Source organism: Candoia aspera, chromosome 3, assembly GCF_035149785.1.
Source record: "Candoia aspera isolate rCanAsp1 chromosome 3, rCanAsp1.hap2, whole genome shotgun sequence".
Lineage (NCBI taxonomy): Eukaryota > Metazoa > Chordata > Lepidosauria > Squamata > Boidae > Candoia > Candoia aspera.
The window spans coordinates 157,948,324-157,972,506 of record NC_086155.1 but is presented as its reverse complement, the minus strand read 5'-3'; the positions used below and the strand labels follow the sequence as shown (position 1 = coordinate 157,972,506).

General features: G+C 37.4%; 1 protein-coding gene across 7 annotated transcripts in view; it reads left to right on the top strand.

The window, feature by feature from the left end:
• PTPRM (protein tyrosine phosphatase receptor type M) overlaps window positions 1–24,183 on the top strand; it is a 516,027-nt gene that overhangs the window by 326,900 nt on the left and 164,944 nt on the right. For all 7 annotated transcript variants that reach the window (XM_063299123.1, XM_063299121.1, XM_063299120.1 and 4 more), the window contains one exon: window positions 16,642–16,774. In XM_063299123.1, the coding sequence (XP_063155193.1) occupies window positions 16,642–16,774 (133 nt within the window). The remainder of the gene's footprint in view (window positions 1–16,641; window positions 16,775–24,183) is intronic.

Here is a 24,183-nt window from a genome sequence, read left to right as displayed (position 1 = left end):
GAACAGTTCCTCAGTGCTACGCATGCGCTTAACAGTCTGGATGGGAGCCCCCTGCTCGCCATCCTTACTCATGACAGTTGTTAAGCAAATCCAACTTCCCCCATTGACTTTGCTTGTCGGAAGCATCCTGGGAAGGTTGCAAATGGCAATCACATGACCCTGGGGCGTTGCAACCATTGTAAATACATGCTGGTTGCTAAGCACCTGAATTTTGAACATGTGACCACAGGAATGCTGGTCGTAAGTCGAGCACTACCTGTAATGTGAGTAACATTACTTGCCCATTTTGTGGATACCTTTGGCCATAAATAGAGCTAATATTTTTTTCCATAATCTCTTAAATTTGAGAATTTGTGCAAAGATTGCAGACTTTCAGTAAAAGTGAAAATGTGTCCAGGTTTTTAACATTCATTAATTTCTATTTATAGTGAACAGCATTTGCCAGAGACAGTGCTATGCAATGAAGCTTTTCATCACTATTGCTTTTTACACAATTGGTGCTTTGCAAAATTATATCCATTCATCTTTTCATTGTTTTTTCCCTCCAAGCTACATGTCTGTACATTTGCACATCCAGTTATATTCCCCCAATCCCATGGAAATTAAATTGGGAAAAATTGAAAATAAACAGGGTGTTTAGGATACCTTTCCTGACTTATGAAACTGTAACCTTTTTGTTAGAAATGGAAACTGGTGAATTATCACAACATGTATTGTTTTGAAATTACATGAGGGCACAAGAAGATGCCAAAATAGCATAGTAAATATAATGTATGTTAAAATGCTTATTAGCTAAAGATATTCCTTAATAGCTATGGAAAGTTATATATTCTAATGTAAGCAATTTTTCCCCAGGGTTTTCCCCCAAATTTAAACATTATATATTTCTATCCTGTTTTAAGGCATTTATTCTATGTATAAATAATAGCAATACGTAGTTCAATCCCTAATAAAGAATCTACAAATTATCAGTTGAGCTCTGTCTGGCAAAAATGTCTTATACCAGTGTTTCCTAAACTTTTTTCTATCAGGACCCCTTTCTGCTTTTAAAAATTATGGACGCCAAAAGAGCTTTTGTTTGTATGGGTTATATTTATTGATATTTAACTTATTGAAAATTGAAACTTTTGTAACCTTTGTAGAATTATTTACTGAATCATGTACAAGTAACAATATTAAACCCACCAGATATTAACATAAATAAAATATTTTTTAATGAAAAACCCTATATTTTTAACAAATAAAAAAAATATTGAGAAGAGTGACATTGTTTTAAATTTTTGCAAATATGTTCAGTATCTGGCAAATAATTTTGATTTTGTGGACAGTCTTGGGGGACCCCCAGAGACCCTCAGACCACACTTCCTTATATTACACCCCTCCCCAACAAGAACAAAGGAGGAGGACTATATTTGTCCTGGCACTAGGAATTTAGTTTTCAGTTTATGTAGTGAGTTCCAAATGATTTAAAGAGATGTTTGCTCGGAAAACAGTTTCCATATACACTTTGGGTTAAAAGACTAGCATCCTTGGTCCCTTCTCTGCTGCTTGAGAAAGAGAGCTGAGAGTGTCAAAAAGAGGAAACAGGGACAGAGAGAAAGCCTCATGGACTTTTGCCTTGCCTCCATCCACTGTTATATTTAGCCCCAACCACCACATATCCCCAAATAGAAAAAAAACCCTCAGCCCTTGACACACCCAGACCCACAATTACCGACACTGCAGCAAGTGAATAAGGTACAGCTTTTGTATATTGGACTGTTTCCAATTAAATTAAGTGTTCAATCTGGAATATTTATTTACACCCTCAAATATTTTGGCTAATTAAAACAAATTTCCACCTTTCATGAGTAGGATGTCTGGTGCCAGATAGAAAATCACTTTACTCCAGTAAACTGCTTCTGCAGAGTACATGTGCGTCTGTAAAACTATTTTCTTGCTGCAATACTCTTATTCTCTTGTACATTAGAGTGAATTTTCTGCTTGAAGAGGTGGCAGATAGCAGCAATTAAACACCTATAGTGAAACATGATACCAGTTCGGGATGTGTAAAACGGTTCATGCATGAAGCCTTCTTTTCATGGAACAACTGTTTTCAGCAGTTACATTTAAACTGAAGCATGGGTGTTTGGTCCAGATACAGACTGAAAGGCAGTTCAAGTGAAATGGGGCTGTTTTGTTCCAGATGCAGATTGAAATGCAGTTGTTCCAGAGATAACTCTTTCGGGGAATAAGAAGAGATAAAATCCAAGTATGGTAGACAGAGGTAGATGGGAGGAAAGGAAGGTGCTAGAAACATCAGGATTGGGCAGGCTGCTGTGGTTGGACATGAGTGGTGGCACTGTTGTGGGGAGGAAGGATGTGATATACAGCAGTCTTGCCTTGTTCACCCTGTAAAATCATTCAGATTCCTGAGGTCTTTGTTATGATTGAAACCTGGAATAATAAAAATGGTCTGCATTTTTTTCTATCAAATCATTGCCCATCCAGAACAATGGATTTGTTCTGGACTTGGGGAAAAAAAACGTATTTTCTGTTTCATGCTCACCTCTAATTTTTAGTGCTACGTGGTTTGCTGCTGAGGCATTTTTCCAGTTTTGTCAGCTAAACAGCAGAATGTTAGCTGAAACTGGAAGAATTGTTCTAATGTAATATACTAATGCTGTAACAATTTTTCAGTTTTCTTCCAAGATCTGAAATTATCAATTCATAAAGTGACATAATTTTATTGGACTTTTTTTCAGCTAATAAATGTATTTTTTATCAATTGCCTGATCAAACTAGAAGACTAAAAACTATATAATACAATAATATTTGTAGAATTTCTCAGAAAAACAAACACAATTACCACAGTTTCTTTAAAACAATCAAGAGCTTTAGCTCCATATTGATAAAGGTTGCTATTCCCCACTAAGTTTATTTCCAGTGATATAATTTAATATATAACTGTCTGAACCTGTATACCAAGTGTACCTCTCTTTTTTTTGCCATCTACCTACATATAGTAATAATTGTTTTTATATGGAACCAAAGATTAATATATGCTAGGTTATTATATCTCAAACTAATCAAAATGTCATGCATAGTCATGTTTGTCTCCAGTGTGCCACTATTCCCTACTATAAAAGTCCAAATGCCTCTAGAGACGTACGTTAGATACTTGGAGCCCAATAAGACATCCTAAGAATAGGTGTTAAATGAGACATGGCTGGTGCTGATAGTACATATTTACTACAGACACTCGTAGCAAACAAGTAGAAGTGCAACATGTACTGAAAACTATGGAGCAGCTGTCATCTGTAGCATCTAGGTTTAGATAAAGTCTTCCAATTGACAGGCCCCATCAGTTGTCAAACCTGGCTCTGTCACCAACCTTATTGCCTGTATATCTGCTTCATTAGAGCTCCAGCATTTGCTGCATTGATTTTTCAAAGATTCTGAGTCTCTGCATTCTGTAGAGCAGAATGTAAAGTGAATAGAAAATGTGCTTCTTTCTGCAACACCAGCTGAATGCATTTTAATAGGCTATAGTGTCAGTAGTGATTTATTGCCCTTTTTTGTTCTTTTATGTGTTGTATTTGTCATTTCTGTGGTGGCGGTTTCATCTGTAAAACAGTATAGTTACAAGAAAATGCTAAGAGAATATAGAATTGCATAGGATGAGGAGTTTCCTTTCTCCCTTGTCCAAGAATTGCTCTTTCTGTGCCCACCCTACCCCACAGCTTTCTTCTTTACAAAAAAACCACTGGGTCAAATTACTTTCCCAAAATAAGTAAGTATATTTTAAGTATATTTATTCATAGGGAGCACAAATAAATAATATAAACCAAATAGCTGCAGTTAGTGAATAATGCAGAAGGATAATAGGAATAGTGTATCTTCTTCTGGTGGTAACAACCCCATAAATAGTAAAATAACCTTTTCCCAGTTGTTTGCAAAATAAAGTGAAGAACTGATAAGAAAAGTCAGTATGATAAAGTGTGATAATTATTGGGACTGCTTTATCACTATTTAATTGTGAAAACTGTAATAAGGGGATATGGTGCTTTGGTTCGCCCTAATTACAGTTAGCCTGAATGGCTAAAGTCAAGAGTTCCAAAGCTGTCTTTCATTAAATAGGGATCTTTATTATCACTATATATTGTTAGCAAAAGAAATATTGCAAGACTATCACAAAAGGAAAAGGGAAATAAAAAGGTATCTCCTTTCTTTTTTATTATTTCCAATACAGTAGAATGTTGGAAATAATTTATGTAAAAGGGGTTGAGACTGTCTGTTTAGTCATCATTAGGATGACTCTGAAAACGGAACAAAATGTAGCAAAATTTGGTTTGGTCAGGGAAGTTGTTGAGAGATGAGTTGAAAAATTGGTTGGATCCAGCTAGGGGTAGCAGGAAAAAAATTCGGAAGAGATCTCCCAGTACAACACTGTGGAAAAAGACATTAGGCTCGATGACTGATCAGAATAATGATGAATAAGTCCCCTCCCTCCAGGTCACTATCTCTAGTTTGGCTCTAGCCCTACGCAGCTTGTTTCAGTCTCATCTGCCATCCTTTTTTGGTTGCCCAAATTTTAAAATGTTGGAATTATGCAAATTGCCCCCCCCCTTTTTTTCCAAGTCAGTCTTGACTCCTGGCGACTGCCAAGACAAGTCCCTGTAGTTTTCTTGGCAAGGTCTTTCAGGAGTGGTTTGCCATTGCCATGCTTCGTAGGGCTCAGAGGGAGTGACTGGCCCAAGGTCACCCAGCTGGCTTTGTGTCCATAATCACTACACAAAACTGGCTCTCTATTCATGGCAAAACTATGCAGCAGGTATATTATTCAGTTACACTTACACACATATACACATAGAGAACAGCCACACTCACATTTAGCGTGAGTTTTGGAAGTAGAGAATCTGAGCCATCAGGCAAGATTGTGCAATGGTGCTGAGAGCCTGAAAGAGCCTAAAAAGATGATCAATTCCTATTAGAACATGCTTGCTTAAAAATTCAGGTGCATGGTACGAGCTGGCCAAATTCATTCTTTGAACCATAAACTTTTGCGAAATCAGTTATTTCAACTTTAATCATATTTATGGGAAGTCAACATTATTTTAAAATAATAATGACTATAACCTACAGGGTCACGTGGAAGATTTTGCAGAGCATCTGCTTGACGAACTTGCTCGGATTTGTTCCCAGTTAGACACTGGCTTTAGTACAAGTCCTGTGAGGTGCTGGGGTATAGTCCATGCATGTTATCTGGGATGAGTTTGAACCTGAGGAAGTGGACAGGGTCCTCATGATTCAGCCACCTGTTCATTAGATCCATGCCCCTCTTGGCTAGTGAAGGCTTTCCAGAAGGTGATGTGATTGGGTTTTAGCAGTGGTAAATTCTTCTATGGAAGGTAGTTCCTCCACCCCTTAAACAGGGTAAATTATTCTATGGAAGGTAGTTCCTCCACCCCTTAAACAGGTGTTAGTCCACCTCCTCCTCAAGAAGCCATCATTAGACCCAACCATACTAGAAAATTTTCATCCAGTATCCAACCTTCCCTTTTTAGGCAAGGTTGCTGAGAAGGTGGTCGTGCAGTAGCTTCAGAGAATCCTTTTTTTTAAATAGTAATTTTATTAAATATTACAACAATAAAAAAACTAATACAAACTAAAAAAAAGAATAAAAAGAAAAAATAGAAGGTGCAGAAAAAAAGAAGATTGAAAAAATAGAAAGAAAAAAGAATATAGTAAAGAAAAAGAAAAGAAATATATAAAGAAATGCCTTCCCCCTTCATCACAACAAGCATAAACAATTTTAGTAACTTAACACTAGGGCAAGTATTTCTATGACATGTAATATTTTTTTGGGAACCTTTATTTGAATTTATAAGTAAGTTAAAACATGTTTTAGAGTAATCTGGTGAGAATTAGATGCTTTTTATTTTGCCTGAAAAGTATATTTTGACTTTTTAAAGGTGTTATGTCATATTTCTGCTTAATTTTGTAACAACCATCATATTTCGGTCATATTTTGGCTCCTGATAAGCCAGCAAGTTCGAGCCAGCAAAGAAAGTGAGAATTTCACTGTTTTTTTTTTCTTTTTCATATTCACCCCCCAACTCAAAGAGGGGTGTGTGTGTGTGTGTGTGTGTGTGAGAGAGAGAGAGAGAGAGAGAGAATGAGAGAGAGAGAGAGAATGGCGGGAACAAAGACTTCTCCCCTGACCAGGCCTGAAAAAAAAACGGTGAGAATTTGCCTGTTTTGTTTTCTTTTTCTTATTGCTCCCCAGCTCAGGGGTATGTGTGAGGGAGGGAGGGAAAGGGAAAAAGCTTCTCCTCTGACCAGGCCTGAAAAAAAAAGGTGAGAATTTGCCTGCTTTTTTCTTTTTCTTATTTGCTCTCCAACTCAGAGCTGTGTTTGTGTGTGTGTGTGTGTGTGTAAGAGAGGGAGAGCAACCTTTTTTAAAATGACTTCAGCAGGCAGAGGCTTCTCCCTGACCAGGCCTGAAAAAAGAGTGAGAATTTGCCTTTTTTTTCTCTCTCTCTCTCTCATTTGCTCCCCAACTCAGGTGTGTGTGTTCGAGGTGGTGGAGTCATGTGAGAGCTGCAATCTGATTTCAACATGCCTAAAAGTACATGTTCAGCGAATGTAAAATTATGGTGTCTTGTTCAAGAATTTGGGAAGCAGATTTTCAGTAGCAATGGTGATATTTTGTTTTGTAAATTGTGTGAAGTTAAGGTATTGGCCCAAAAGCATTTTAATATTCAACAACATTCTGACACTGCAAAACACATGAGTTGTTTAGCAAGATTTACCTTCACTGAGAACAGGCAACGTCTCCTTTTCAAGAGAGCTTCTTCTTCAACTGCAGGTTCATCAAATACCCAGTGAGAATTTTGTAACCATCTCTGTACAATGATGGTTACTTCAGATATTCCCTTAAGGAAATTAGGTAATGGTAGCCTCAGGCATTTTTTTGGAGAAGTACACCAGTCACCTGATTCCAAATGAATCAACTGTAAGGAAAAATTACATCTCTGCCTGCTATGAAGATGTGTTAGAAAAGATAAGATCTGCTATTGACAACAATAAGATATGGGTTTCAATAGATGAAACAAGTGATGTAGCCATTGTTATTATTGGCACTCTGAAATGTGACAAGCCTGGTGAATTATTTCTTCTAACATGTGAAACTCTACAAAAAGTAAACAATTCCACTATTGCTATGCTCTGACGATTCTATGAAACTACTCTGGCCGGATGGTGTAAAAAGGGGAAATATCCTTCTCTTTGTAAGAGATGCCACTCCATACATGACTAAAGCAGCCAAGGGACTTAAACTTCTTTATCCAAAGGTGATCCATATCCCATGCCTTGCACATGGTTTACACAGAGTGGCCGAAGAGATTTGAAGCAACTATCCTGATGTAGATAAGATAATTTCGAATGGAAAAAAAATGTTCATTAAAGCTCCACTTCGAGTACAAAAGTTCAAAGAAATCGCTCCTACTTTGGCTCTCCCTCCCCAATGAGTCGTGACACATTGGGGGACTTGGCTGGCTGCAGTTATGTATTATTTCACAAATTATGCTTCTTTGCAGCAGATAGTTAAAGAATTTGACTCTTGTGAAGCTTCCTCCATCAAGATTGTGCAAGATTCCTTTTCTGAAACCTTGGCTGGAAACTTAGCATATATAGGATCTAACATCAGTGGATTATCAAGAGCAATCACCTGCCTTGAAACTGTAGGAATGGAACTTCGTGATGCACTGAACATTGTAAAACAAACTGAGAGTGATTTAAAGCAAGCAAAGGAGAAAGTGGCTGAAAAAATTAGTGACAAACTGCAAAGAGTGCTGCAATCTTATCTGGGTTATTCAACACTTTGCAAAATAAGTAATGTTCTAAATAGACTCGAAGCAAAATTTGAAGACTTTGAGCCAGAATTTTCCCCAAATGAGTTTGCTTTTTTCAAATTTGTTCCTATAACCTCTTGTGATGTCGAACGGAGTTTCTCCAGATACAAGAACATACTGGTGGACAACAGAAGGAGTTTTGAGTTTGATAACCTCAAGATGCATGTGGTCATCCAATGCAGTTCTGCTGTTAATGAAAACTAATCCAGGGATGACCATTTTACTCTCAAAATGTTCATTTGATTCCTTCAATACTAGCACTTCTGTACTGGAAGTGAAGAAGAATAAACCTTTTAATTTATGTGTAAGCATCGATTTTTAAAAATGGGGTGCTACTTTCAGAAAAATTGTAAAGTCATATTTTTGCTTTAAAAGCCATATTTTTGGTTTAATTGATCATATTTAAATGGTTTTAAGGTCATAAATGTTTGCATATTTCTAACGTTTTTAGGTCATAGAAATCCTCGCCCTACTTACTGTTATGAGTACAGATGGTGAGCAGGAGGGGGCCCCTATCCAGGGGGGAAAATGCATGCATAATTTAGAGGCTTTGAACGGTCATTCAAAGAAACCCAGAACAGACCCGCCTTGAGTTTGGGGGTTTATCTGTCTGGGTTTTCCCATGCTCCTTCAGTTTGGTAGGATTTTCTGTTTACTATAGCAGTTTAATAAACACTAGAGACGTTTCTCTCATCTCAGCGTGGTCTTTGCTTATCTTAAAATACAACAAATGATCTCTTCCTATATCTCATCTCTTATCTATAAACATCCTTAAAGCATCATTGTTCAGTCTTGGTCAGCAAAAGTCCATTAAGCTCTACCAGAGTTAACAACATTTCTATTTTAACCTTGATCAAATAAACCATCTTTATATTCCTTCCTTTTACTTTTAACACTCTTGATTTTTAATTCCTTCAAACAGTGTCCTAGAACTTGATTTCTTTTCATTTTTTTTTGTCCCTTCTCACAAAATTCTTCAAAGAATTAACTAGTCTCTTTTGTAAGACATCAGTCAGTTTTTTTGTACGTCCAGTAGCATCTTTTTCCATATCATTCTTGTAGCCTGTCATTTTTAAATCCACTTTCAGATCAGTCTAAGTCTTGTCCAGTAAAACTTGTTCCTCTTCCATAATATCTTTTAAACGCAGTCTATCTATAGAGACAGAAGTTCTTATAATGAACTTCTGGGTCCATTGTTCAAAAATATCCTTCAATATGTCCAGTGTTAAAATATATTGCTACATTCTGTATTAGTAAGTCAAATTTAAGTGTTGTTCTTCTTTGATTGTAATCTTTAGTTCCTTCTGGTTCCCTCTAGTGTCCAACCTTCAAAGTAATCCTATCATGTTTTTTTAAAGAAATTCAAAACAAAAGCATTTTCCCATGGGAAGGATTCTTATAATTAATTCCAAAATCTTATTTCAAATCCATCTGGACGCTTAGTCTGTTTGTAACTTTCCAAAATTAAAGTTCTAATCATCTTTTGCTGTTTATTCCAAAATATATTTTTTATATCCTTAAACTTGTATTTAAAACTTATTTCACTAAGGATTGAAGGTAACTTATCTGAAGTTTACAGACTTGTCAATCCAAAGGTGCCTAATAATTGAAAAGCAGTTAACAAGCAATTTCCAAAAACGATTAGAAAAGGAAGTATGCAAACCCAGTGTCTGTTTGAACGCACCGACTGTGGTTTGAGCAAGATGGCTATTCCCTTGTCTGCCAGAGCTCTAAACCCACCGAAGACCACTGTCTTGCAGTTTCGTTGTGAGGAGAAACTGTCTGGAGCACTTGTGGGTAATCTCAAGTCCTCTCCTTGTCCAGAGAGGAATTACAAAGACTGGTCTACTTGCTGGCTCTTCATTCCACTGCAGACCCATCTTCAGTTTGCAATTTTTTCCCCAGAAGTTGTAGCTTCAGAGGATCCTGAATGAAATGGATTATCTGGACCCCTTTTAGTTAGGTTTCAGGCCTGAGTATGGGACTGAAACAGCATTTGTTGCACTTTTCAATGACTTCTGGCAGGAACGGGATGGTGCACTTCAGGCCCTTCCAGAAGGCCAGCAAGGTCAGGGCCATTGTGACCTCAGGGGTAAAGCTAGCGGATCTATCCTTGGTCTGTTTGATCTTATGTCATCCTTCAATACCATCAAAGTATGGTATTCTTTTGGACCAGGTGCAAGGGTTGGAGTAGGTAGCACCTGTCAGCCTGCGAGTAGTCCACACGAGAAGCACATCCAGATGTAGTAGCTCTAACTTTATTGTAAGGTTACATTTACAGAATCTTGTAAGGCTGAAAGTACATCTCTCCCCCTTCACCTTTATAGTCCAAGAAACTAGGGAGGGCCCCTTCTGAGATGTTTGCCATACCCCCATTCCTTCTGTGGACGCAGCTGCCACTTGTCTAATGGTTGTCTAGTTTGCAGCTCTTCTTCCTGTCTCTCAAGGTCATTCCCATTTACCATTACAGCACCGTATTCTGGTTCTCTGCTTTCCTTCGCAGCCGGTTTCAGTCAGTGTTGATAGGCAGCAAGAGGTCCCACCCTTGGCCCCCTACATTGTGGGATACCACAGGATTCAGTACTTTCTCCACTCCTGTTTAACATCTACATCAAGCTGCTGGGTGAGGTCATCTGTAACAATGATGGCCGTCTGTATAACTTCCCTTGTTAAAGTAAGCAATGCTGTTGACATCCTGCCTTGGTGCCTGGAGGCTGTGAGGGTTTGGATGGGGAAAAATGGGATTAAGCTCAACCCTGTCAAGACTGAGTGGCTTTGGGTTTTGGTGCCATCAGGATCTGGGAATTTACTATCTTTAGTTCTGATGCGATGGCAGTACCCCAGACAGACCCAGTGTGCAATCTGGGGGTCCTTCTGCACTCATGAGTCCTGTTTGATGAGCAGGTGGTAGTCGTGACTAGGAGGGCTTTCACGCAGCTTCAGGTTATGCGCCAGTTGTGCCTTTCGTGGACCAGGACGCCTCATGCTCAATCACCTCCCACATGGATTGCTTTAACATGTTCTACATGGTGCTGCCCTTGAAGAGCATCTGAACACCTAGATCACTATTCTTTATACTTCTGCTCTACAAGCTATATTGGTTACCAGAATATGCACACCTAGGTCAGTACACATTATACTTTTGCTCCACAAGCTATATTGGTTCCCAGTATGCTTCTGGGTACAATTCAACGTGCTGGTAATGACCTATAAAGCCCTACATGGCATGGATCTGGGTTATTTGGGGGACTGGCTCTCCCCGATCACATCTATCCATCCCATCAGGTCTGGCAGAAAGGGTATGTTGCATGTTGTCATCTGATAGGAGCCAGGAGGAGAGCCTTTTCTGCTGTGGCACTTGCCCTTTGGACTATCTTTACCCCTGAGGTCAGAAAGGCCCTGACATTGCTGGCCTTCTGGAAGGGCCTGAAGACATGGCTTTGCCATCTGGCCTGAGGATCCAGAATGTGGGTTTGGAGCCTGTGAAGTGGCTGTATTAATAGGGAAATTGAGTGCACTCTCCTGCAAATTATGGTTTGTTTGTTTCTTTTAATAGTTTTAATTTTTCTTAATTATTTTTGTTGTTACAGTTTTGGTTATCTTGTTTTTGTTGTGTTTTTTAACTATGTACCCTGCTGAGTCATGTATGTGAGATAGGTGGCTATATAAATTTATCAAAGTAGGAAAGTATTTTGGTTAAGGAATAATAAAATAAATGGAATTGATTCTACTAAACTTACTGACTGTGAATTAAGGTTACATTTGGTAGATATACAAATAATGCATCACTGTTACTTCATGATCTACATGCTTTTTTAAGTTGTTTATTTTGGTCTTTGTGTATCTGGACCAAACAAAAAATTCAGAACTGTCAGCACCCATACACCAATTTATATTTTTTAAGACTAGCATAACATATCACTGATGGCAAACGTTTTGTGCTCAGTATGTCAAAAATTCGGAAAATGCCTAACTTGCCTCTGCTGATATGTCATTCCCCCCAAACAACAACAACAACAACAAAGCTTTGCACGAAGCCAGCAGAAGCACGCCCCTTCACTCAAAGGCACCTCTTCGCCAAGGCACTCCCCTTTGCATGAAGCTGGTTCCTGGAGAACCCCCTTGCAAATTGCAGGCGGCTTCTGCAGGAGCCGGCTTTATACAAGAGGGAGCAAGAAAACAGCAAGGTGAGCTGGGGCGACGGAGGGCAGGGCAGCAGGGGTCTCGGAGGTGGCAAGGGCAACTGCTGCTGGGACTGGGCTGGGGCAGCTGCAGCTTCCGGGTACGTGGCAAGCAGCCCCAGAGCCGCGTGGTTCTGGGGCTGCTTGCCACCCCCCAGGGCAGGATGCAGGGCAGCCGAAAGGACAGAGATGGGGGGGGGGGTATAAGTGTGGGGGAGTTGCAGTGTTTTTTGTTCAGTTTCTTTGGTAACTCAAACAGAGAAATAGTTGTTGGGAGTTGGTGAATGCTGGTGTGTCACCCAAAACATTGTGGCCTGTCACCTTTGAGACAGGTGTCATAAGTTCACCATCACTGCATGATATTGTTCCCTCCAGGGAATAATTTTTGCAAGAGTTTTCAGGTGTTGTTGGCATAGGAGCTATTCTAACTATCACTGCTGTACTGGCTACATGCCAATAAAAGCCACAATGACATCTTACGCGTCATCATAAAAATGACACAGATTATGCAACTCGCATCAAATGTATCATGACACAAATTGCATGCAACTAGTGTGCTTACACTGATCATTCCTTCCCCCACTTCCCTCCCTGGAAAAGCCCGTGATTTGCTATGAATGCTGTATGCAGAATAGTATCAGTGGGATGGGGGTGCATGCACAATGAGTTGTGGGAAAACTACAATTTATGTGGCTTTTATCCTCCTCCTCATTCTATTCCATACTTTAATCTTTTGCCACCTTCATATTCCAAGCTCCCTATCTGTCATCAGTCCTGAATACAGCGTTTTAGGATTTAGGGCCCCTGTTCATTCCTGGCTGAAAATACAGATGAGTCTCTTGAACTTATGTCTTGATTGAACTCTTTAGCATTTGACCCAGTTTCTGCATCAACAACACTGCAGCTGCAAGTGCACAGGATCACTTATTGCTACAAAAAGGAAAATCTTGAACATTTTAAAGACACTATTTCATTCTGGTAAACCCCCTGAATTAGGTAATAAAAAAAAATGCACACTTGTATTTTTGCATTTTGACAATTTAGTCCAGTCCTATTTTATATGAATCCATGGGCCTAATCACAGTGCAGCTGTCACACAGGAGTATAACATTTCTTTTTCCTAACCTTACCTGCAGTATGAGTTAAGGGTAGGCACCGAAAAATGATATTACTTGGAACCTGCTGTCTGAATAATAATTTGATTGCATGTCTCTTAAAGATATAAATTTTTGAAGGTGTGATCATTTTCTTTTCCCTCAGGAAGAACAAATGGATATTTACCAGTTTCCATAATACACAGGTCAAAAGTCATAGCAAGAGAAAGCAAAATAGAGAAAATTTAAACTATCTTGGGCCAGTTAATATCAGGATCTGCCAGCTAATGTAATTTGATTACTGTTCAGTCAATGATGTTCATTTTTAAAAAAAATATTCTAAAGTGTTGCCATTGCAATAGTTGATAGGAACATCTGTACAAGATATCAGGTTACAAAAAAGGCTGATAAACAAGTACATTTAATGTCAATGAAAAGAAATTATCCCACATCTGGTTGAGCTTAAAGTAAAAATTAAAGTGAAATCAATATGCTTTCATACAGAATTGGATTCATGAAAAAAGTAACATCTCAGAAGAAATATATGCCCTTATGTACACATGTGTAATATTATGTTACATTTATCAGAGGTAGTAATGAGTTCAGTGTGGTAAATTAATGATTTACACTCAAATGTATTTTTATTAAATCATTCATACCTCTGGCTTTGACTGTACATTCCAGCTGGCAGTTACATGCAATGAAGTCATATATTTCAGTGGCACTACAAGGTAGTCCTTGACTTATGACCACAATTGGGACTGGAACTTCTGTTGCTAAGCAAGGTGATTGTCAAGTGAGTCACGCCTGATTTTTCAACCTTTTTTGTTACGGTTGTTAAGCAAATCACCATGGTTGTTAAGCAAATCCGGCTTCCTCCATTGACTTTATCTATCTATCTATCTATCTATCTATCTATCTATCTATCTATCTATCTAATTTATCCCCGCCCATCTCCTCCCGTCGGGAGACTCTGGGCGGTTTACAACAATCGATTAAAAACCATAATCATAAATACACAATAAAATACAGTAATAAATAACATAAATAGAGGCAAAAATAAAGAATCCAAGTGACTTTGCTCATTAGAAGCTGGCAGGAAAGGTTGCAAATGGCAATCATGTGATCCCAGAACTCTTCAAACATTGTAAGTATGAGCCGGTTGCCAAGTGCCTGAATTTTGCTCACGTGGCCACAGGGACGCTGCAACGGTCGTAAGGGGGAAGACTGGTTGTAAGTCACTTCTTTCAGCGATGTCGTGATTTCAAACAGTCGCTAAACGAATGGTCATAAGTCAAGGACAACCTGTATTGGATGATTATATAATGCCCAGACTGTGTAAGAACTCATATGATTTAGCAAGCTTGAGACCATAACTGCTTACTAAGATGTCAGGACTAGCTTTATTGGTGGCAATTGCAGACCACAGTAGCTCAACCTGGTGCCTTTCATATGTATTGCCTTAAGCTCTAAGCATCTCCAACCAACATGCAACTGATAGTTTACCACATCTGGAGCGTATTGGAGAAGACTGTGGTACATATTCGTCTTTTTGCTGTTAGGTGCTGTTGAGCATTTGTGTTACTACTAAGGCTATAAGGAAAATGTGACAAACTTAAATTGATTTACAGTAGATTGAATTGTGGTTGTGTACCTCTTGTACTCTCTTTCAGCATGAGTTCATATTCTCCCATTGCTGATTTTTGTGTAGGGTTACAGCAAAGGCCATAGTCCAAACAAAGTTGGCTATTGAAATAAAAAAACAGGCTATAGTGAAAATAGCCATAGCTTGCTGGCAGTGTAAAACACAGTATAAATTTGTGTGGCCCTATAGTAAAATATTACCATCCGTAGATCATTATTTCTTCACACTTGGCACATATAAAACATCTGGCTCTCTCAATATTTCCCTCACTTCAATCTTCTTAATCATGGAAATGACAAAAAGCAAGATAAGGAATTGTAAGATATGCCATGTGAGAAATAATTCAGAACTACTAAGTACTGGACCAAAGTAGTACTCCCTCTGGTTAGCAACCTCGATATTATGTTCATTTGTCAAGTTGATATATAACTGGTTCCAGGAATTTTCCAATGCAGAGAGTGTATATTTATTGTATCTGTAGATTGAAAATGAGTTCAATTCTTTATTAGGCACAAAATGGGTAGTAATTGTTCAATTAACACTTCAATTAATTTGAAGTGAGACCATGCTTGTAAGCTAGCAAGAAGAATTTTATAAGCCTGATTCTTGCTTGATTTAGTGTTAATTTATTTATTTATGTATTTATTATTTACTTATTTATGCTTATATGTTGCTCTATTTTCAAAGATTACAAGTGGCATTGAAAGTCTGACATCATTACAGTAATTCAAAAAATCTGCCTCAGAAGTATTCATTAACACAGTTTTTAAGCAAACGATGAAGGGTCAACCCCCCCCCCCACTTAATCATAGTACTCAAAGACCTTGATGCTGTGGTGCACTGTTCCACAAATGTTAAAATATAATTAGATTTTACTCTTTTCTCATTCACGTCCATGTCAATTCACAGGAAATTTAATGAGAAAGCTTATAAATCAGACTTGTTTCCAGGATGGTTTATCTACTTGTGAAGGTGACATGGGGCCTCAAATGATGGATACTGTCATATTTTTATTAAAATGTCAAAAGTCCTATAAGGAGGTCAACATAGTGAACTGAATAATGCATCCTTAACAGTATTAATGTTAAAGTTCTTTTTCAGGAAAATGAATGTTCATAAGGCATAGATTCTGACGTTCTGTCACATTATGCAATAAACAGAACAAACAGTTTTGTTTTGTTTTTGTAATGAGGAGGTTATAAAAGCTTAAGACAGTAGCTGCTGTAAGGCACTGGTTATCTCATTTAAACAGATAGGAAATGTAGGTGCCAGTGGTATGATCATCAGCTGGTTTCTATTTTATGAATAAATTGCTTAGAAGGAGTCATTTGCCCGCCAGATGTGACCTAGATTTAGATTTCCAAAGGCAAAAAAGTCTATTGTGTAAAAACAAACCAATTGCTGGTAAAATGTATGCTCAATTAGCTTATCTCACATTTCCAGGTGTTTAAGCTAATATGTTAAGGAATTAGTGCTTCATTTATTTAAAAAATTGCAAAATACATTTCAGCAAATTAAATTTGGATAAAAGCTTACAGTAGTTATTGTTCAATAACTACAATAAAATAGCAAACAAACTGGGAAGGCAACACCTATAATATTAAATATAACAAATTGGTTTGTGAAAACAAGGCAGTAAGCTGTTGGCACTAAAATTTAGTTTGGCATTAGGAGTAATTACATTTTCTATAAACAACAGCAATTGTTTAGAAATAAACGTTTTTTTGTCTGCCAACCGTGATAACTCTTCTTACAATAATAAACTAATAAGCAAAGCATTCAATGTCTTAGTTGTTTTCCTGTCTCTTTTCAAATATTGACATTAGGTGCTGCCACTAGGAAGCCAGATCCTGAACCAGAGAAGCAAACAGATCATACTGTTAAAATTGCTGGAGTCATTGCAGGAATCTTGCTATTCATTATTATATTTCTTGGACTTGTATTAGTTATGAAGAAAAGGTGAGTAGTTTATACATTCTATTTTGCTTAATTATTATATTTTATTTTTCCCAATAAACATACTTCCCTGGGCCTATTTGTGTGTGTGTGTGTGTGTGTGTGTGTGTACGCACCCATGTGTGCATATTTATGGCAATTAGTCTCCTGCATATTTTTAAATAAAACACATCCAAACTTTTATGGGTGACTTTAAAGAAGTAATGCTGTTTATTACACTTAAAGTTTGCAAGTGTTGAATGAAACTGTGAGATCTGACATTTTCCTTTGACAGCATTCTAAGCAAATTAAAATACCCTGACACTGATAAGTCTATCAGAATTTACTGCATGATCAGCCCAAATGACATAAGGTTTATCGGTATCTCTACTGTAACTTGGAACTAAGGTGAATATTTAATTCCATATAGATATCTTGTAAAATTGCTCAGTCAAATGGGCAAGAAATTGCACAAGCAATTATAAAAAGTAAACAAAATCTTTGGTTTAGTTTTACTGCTTGTACAGCAATCCAGTGGAAGAAATAAAATAGCTCTTCCTAAGTGGACAGTTCCTTCTGTGTGCAAAAGTACCTTGAAATTCAATCCTATTAAAGGACAGATGTTAATTTGCTGTCTGATTTTTCTTGAAAATTCATATTTTTCTCTCCACAGGGAGAAAAAAATAAAATGATTAAATAATATTAATTCTGCAGATAACTCAGGGCAGATTTACCAAGTGTTGAAAGAATAGGGAAAGAATATGTTCTGAATATTATTCAAAGTTTTATAACTGATTAATATGAATAGCATTATGGAAATATCAGGCTTTGGAACCTCTGAATAACATCAAAAGGTAATATCAAAGAGAAAAATACACTATTTAGGCAATGTAAATAGTGAATGTTGCATACTACAATATGAAAACTTTACAATTAGTATCTTTATAATCATTTAGATTATGCTTAGATTCCCTTTTAAAGTTTTATTACAGGTTTTCTTAAAAAAACACAAAAATACAAAAAAAAACTTACTGAAAAAATACCAAAACAATTATAAACAAAAATATAAAAATAGAACATAATTAATAAACAGAAACAAGCAAAACCAAAAAAATGAAAAATCTATGCTTATCCCCTATGTATGTAGTATTAAATAATATATGAACATTTCAGATTAAAAAGAAACAAACTGTTGCAAAATATCATGAAATCTGTGTCAAAGGGAAATATATTGCATTATTTTTCTGATTAGTGGATTATACTTAACGTTTATTAATTAGGAGACCTCTTGATTGATGGAATTGTACTATCTTTGAAAAACGTCTGAATGATTGTCTTTAGACTTTCTCTTAATTCATATTATTTAAATGGCATAGACCTTGGAGAGTTTAAGCCATGAAGTGATCTGTCAATTTAGCTAGATTTGGAAGATATTTCATGTAGATGAGTTGTATGTTAGTAAATCACCACGGAAGATCACTCCATTAATGTAACAGAAGGGATTTATAAAGAAATTGGAAAGAAATTAATGACAGAAGTAAGTAAACACCTTTGAAAAAGCCTCAGCTATCAAGTTTGGGTCTTGGGTGAGTATTGCATCTCTGCATTCATAAAAATATATAGAAATACTTTTGACATACTTTAATCACTTTGAAAAAATAAACACAACCACTATGAAATGGCAATTTAGACTAAAGAAGAATATGCCCCAAAGAAGGAAGAATCTAAATTACATGTCTAGATCAAGAAATTGTTGTTACGTTTACTTTGATATAACTGACCTTCTCCAGAATAAGAATTTATCCATTACCAGAAAGTATGTAGAACTAAGAATTGGTCAACCTAAAGAAATAATGCAAGTGACGTTCTTCTTCCAATGGCAGCACATACCTACTTTTATGAACTACAAGCCAGAATTGCAAAGAAAATGCTTCTGTGGGGTTACAGAACTGAACCATGGCAACTTTGTTTCATGCAAGAAAGGAAGCTGAGAATCTCTGGGTGCATCATTTGTTCTAGTTCTGAGCCAGTTTTTAGAAAATATTAGGTGTCCCCCCACCATTTAATTCCTTTATATAACAGAATTAGTATGCAGGTAGTTTTCTGACATATATCTTTTTTTCTTTTTCATTTCTAATCCTGTCCTTAGAACATACTGATTTTTATTTTTGTTTCCTTGTTTTCCTATGCCATTTTTTTCCTTTATTTACTGGAAGTACCATGTGAGTAGCACTGATAAATAATTCTAGCAAGGATTTGGGTGACAAATGGAATATGAATATGTTTATAGGCCATCAAACCCTATTTGATCTATCTTAATAGTTTAAAACAAAATGGAACAATACCATAAAATAACAGGGCTGGTGAAGTAATTTTTATGATATGTTCAGCTCTGTTAGAATCCCATTTTTAGGTTGGGAATAAGTGTGTGTATAATTTTGCAAGTTAGTAATATAGCAAACTGAAATCTTCTATAAAGTAAGTACATCAATTTGTCAAGTTGTGTAGTTGTACAGCCAGAGTTACAGGGTATGAAGAGGTATAGCTTATCCACCATGAAACTATGCTACCTAGTTTCTCTTTCTCACAATATCTATATGTTTAATATATTGTGCCCATGCTTTCAGCATTCGAAGAAGCTTTAGAACAATTAGGCTTGTGATCGAAATCAAACATGAATCAGTCCTTCAGAAGTCAATGCTGCATTAATTTACCATGAAAGCAAGGACAGCTTTATGATAGCATTTCATTCATGCCTCTTCAAAATATATGGCTTAGCAGATGTATTTACTGAAGCTTTTTAATTTCCAGTGAAAAAAATCCAATAGAAAATTCCTTCACATATTGCTTGTGATGTTATAAACCACCATCCATCTCCATCCTCTCCAGAGTCAGTACATTGAGCATGGATCTTTCTGCAGCAGGGAAACCTGTATACATAAATCTTTAATGCCACCCTTCCATGCTACTGAAACCCTTGTGATTGCTTTTTCATGCTCAGTATACAGATGTCAGAAAGGAGTATCTGTATTTCATATGGTAATCTCTAATAAGGTGTCTTGTGTGCATTTGTGTGGGTGTGTGAACTCAGCTTCTATATAGCTGAGAATGCTGATCCTCAGCATTCCAGCTGTCAATGTCTCAGGACTCAGTGCACAGATCTTGGGAATTGAAATCTTGCAGTTTGGGGATACAGCAGGAATGTTGCCTTGTTTCACTTTTAGGGTATGGACTAGCACAGGTAAATATTAAGTACATTTATTTAGTCTCATATCATAGACAAATGTCATCAGTAGTTAAAACAAAAGCTTGCTAATTTGCAGTAGTAGCCATGGGATATCGACATCTGATGCTTAATCAAAATAATAAAAAAGACATAACTTTTCAGTACAAAAGGATGCTATTACTAGACTGTGGATAGTAGCAGACCTGACCATGCTGATCAGCAGAACTGATGTCAAAATTAGAACTTCTAGCTATATTTTCTTACCAGACTCTGTGCACAGTAAGCTAGCATCTATTTCCTAAATTCATTATGCTGCAGACTACCATGTTTCTTGTCTGTTTATAAATTACATAAAAACAGCAATATCAAGTAGAAAATCAGCCAGGGCTCACTTGCCTTAAATTTATTATAAAGCTTATCTTTGTCAAAGAGGTTTTCAGAGGCATGAAACTATTTGTCAAAGAGGTTTTTACAGGCATAAAACAATTGTCTAGTTTTAATAGTTGTAATAGCACCTTATGACATTATTTTAGCATAGTAAGAGCCACTGGGATGTATGACCGTCTTGTGTAATGCAGCAACATCAGAAAATTCAGGCCACGTAAGAGGCGCTTTCCTTACACTTTTTTTTCCAATAGCTGGAGTCACCATAGTATGACAAGAACCTGGGTGGCAGGCTTTTCTCATGCTAGCTGACCATTTAGTCTTCTAGATAAATAAATGAATTTTTGGTGGTCTGAAAGTAAAATAGAAAAGTAAACACATGTTGTCCCCATAACTGTAAAGTAACGTTAAAAGGGACTATTTTATTATACCCATTGATTTATATAGAAGGTTCAACATATGAATTAGTAACTGGATTTGTTTATCCATAGTTTATTGAATAAATCACAATTACCTCAGTTCACCTAACATACTGTGTCTTGCAAACCACAATGGCTGTGTTAAGAACATAAGAACCAGTGCCCTGCTGGATTGGACCTCTGGCCTATCTAGTCCAGCAGTCTATTCCTACAGTGGCCAACCAACTGCAGAAGGATGCCCATCCAGCAGATGGCCTTCAGAGGCAGTTGCACTGCTATCAAGGCTATTAGTCGTTGATTCCCATGACTTCCATGAATCAGTTCAATCCTTTTTTTTTTTTTTGAAACCAGCCAAGCTGGTAGGTAGCACTACATCTTGTGGTAAAGAATTCCAAAGCTTAATTATGCATTGTGTTTTTAAAAGATACTTTTGTCTGTCCTGATTCTTCCAGGATTCAATTTCATTGGGTGGCCTCTGGTTCTAGTATTCTGGGAAGTGGAAAACAGCTTCTCCTTGTCTACTTTATCCACACCATGCATAATTTTGTACACCTCAGTCATGTCCCCTCTTATTTGACTCCTTTCTAGACTAAAAAACCTGAAATGTCGCAAGCTTTCCTTATAGGGAAGCTGCTCCAGCCCCTTGATCATCTTAGCTGCCCTCCCCTGAACCTTCTCCAGCTCCACTAGATCCTTTCTAAAGTGTGTTGCACACAATATTCCAGATGCAGTCGCACCATTAATTTATATATTGATAGATTTATATGTTGATAGATATTGACATCTCTATTTTCAATAGCTTTCTTACTAGTCTTATCCCTAACGTGCCTTTTTTGGCCATTTTTTACAGCCAATGCACACCATGTTGACACCCTCATTGAACTATGACTATTCGAAGTTCTCTTTCTTCATCAGTCACTGGTAGCTCTGATCCCATTCATTTGCATGAGTAGTTAGGATTTTTGGCACCAGTATGCATCACTTAGAAACATTGAGACAAAAGCAAACAAATAATATGGCAAAAAGTCATGATGTTTGAATTCAGATGTTGTTGAGGATTCTATTAACTTAAATAATAATTTTTAAAAATAAATCTTTCATCCAATTTGAGAGCTAAAATCATTAAAATACTTTTTGTTTTCATTTGAGAACTAGGTACAATTCACCATAATATTCAAATTTGATTATCTGTTTTAATTGTTGTTAATTTGAACAAATCAGGATTCTGACTCTTAAAATGTTTAGTGTTTAGAGCCAAAGGCTCCTGTATATGAGCCTCCACAGTTTCTGTGGTTAATATTTTGTTGGAACCAGACCATACCATTCAGAGTTAAGTAAAGAATGTAATGGTTTGTAATCTGTAAGTGTAGAATCTTATATAAGCCAAGACATCAAGTAGAACCAAGAGAAACAATTTGATTTGGACAGGTTATGTTAAGGTTATATTAAGTTTGCAGTATAAAACATTGAAGTGCTATTTTTCTTCATCACTTTGCATAAACAGATTAATTCTTCTCATATGGCCTACAGCATCTCAGAAATCTCCAACTTCTTTAGAAAAAGTTTGTGCTCCACAAGATTACATGCCACGTGCTTTAACCAATTCATCTGACATGAACAGTGGAATTTGACTTTATTTTTAAGAAAACTACCCCCATGATGCATATCAAGACATTGCCAAACTGAGATTTCAGGTCAGCAAATATTGCAGAAATCTTTCAACTTTAAGAGATTTGTGTGAATTATGCAAACACAACTCCTTATTTCATCAATCTTTTTGATAGGAAGAACGATTCAAATTCTTATCAAAAGGCTGTTGATACAGCATAATGCCATTTCACCAGCTGCCTCTTTCTAAGCCCCAAATTGGATCATTATTGCAAATGAGTAAGGGGCAGGAAAAGCATTTATCCAAATGATACTTAAGCCTCGGTTCTTGACACACATTAAAATGTTCAGACCAGAAAGCAATAGAAGAAAGTTTTCAAACAACAGTATCAGAAAACAAAGTAGAAAAAATACAGAAGGATGGAAAGATTGTTTTTATTCTGCTGATATGCAGTCAATAGAGCAGGCCTGCTCAACGTGTGGCTCACCGAAAAGACTTCTGTGGCCTGCTGGCATTTTTTAAAAAGTAAATAAATTTGCCACCTTTTCCCCAGAAAACACACTGCAGATCACCTCCAACATCTCCAGGCCTCACCACCACTACCAGCTCCAGTGATGCTGCTGCTCTGCTAGCTACCAAACAGCTGATTGGCACACCAGGTATTCCTTTGCAGCCTGCAGTATTTTTAATTTATCAGTGGGGCCCTTTTCGCCCTACTAGTTGTGCAGGCCTGCAATAAAGCATAGGACATTCTGGAACATTCTGAAGTTGGAGTGCTTTAGGGAGGCATAGGATTCTCCTGCCTGTGGCATGATGGAAGCCTTGCTAAAATTAACTAGTTAGGTAACCATAAGAGGAACAGTATTTTCTTCTGTTTGTTTTAGTCTGTAGTTTGACTTCTATCAAGTATTCATTTCTATAAAATCTCACCATCTCTTAAAATCAGGATAGAGTAACCATGTCAACATCCTGTTCAGTTTTCTTATATCAAGTAGTAGTGTGAAATATTTCCTGAAATTAAAGCAGCTGATTTCTCAATCATTTCAAAGCAAAATAATACAGGTAGTCCTCAACTTACGACCACAATTGGGACTAGACTTTCTGTCACTAAGCAATGCGGTCATAAAGCAAGATGTCATGTGACTGCATCGCTTAGCAACAGCAAACATGGCACTCCCCATTGCTGCTGTTAAGCAAATTCCACCATGACATGCCAAGAAACCCCCTTGTGCCATGTTCCTGGGCTAGGATGGGGCTGGACTCCATGCTGCAAAAAAAAAAAAAGTAAAAAGCCTCCTCTGAGCCATGGTGCACCAAAAACCCTCTTTGTGCCACACTCCTGGGCCAGGCTTGGGCTGGGTTTCACTCTGCGAAAAAGAAAAAAAAGCAAAAAGCAGCCCCAAAGCCACAGTGCAGTGAAAAGCCCAACCCCAGCCCAGCCCAGCAGCCAGGCCAGGCACACCTCAGCAGCAGCAGGAGCAAGAAGATGGCAAAGGTAAGCTGGGGTGGCAGGGTCCAAAAGGGCATAGATGTGGGGGGGATAGGCGGGTGGGAGGAGTTGAAGCACCTATGTGGTCATAACTGCAGAATTTTGATCATGTGACTACAGGGGCACTGCAACTGCCATAACTTCAAGCACAGGTCATAAGTCCCTTCATTCAACGCTGCCATAACTTTGAACGGTCGCTGAGCAAATGGTCGTAAGTCGAGGACTGCCTATAAATCTCAAATGTAATTTTGGGAGAGTTCGTCATCCAAGCACTTAACAATTTTACACTGATTAATTATATTTATT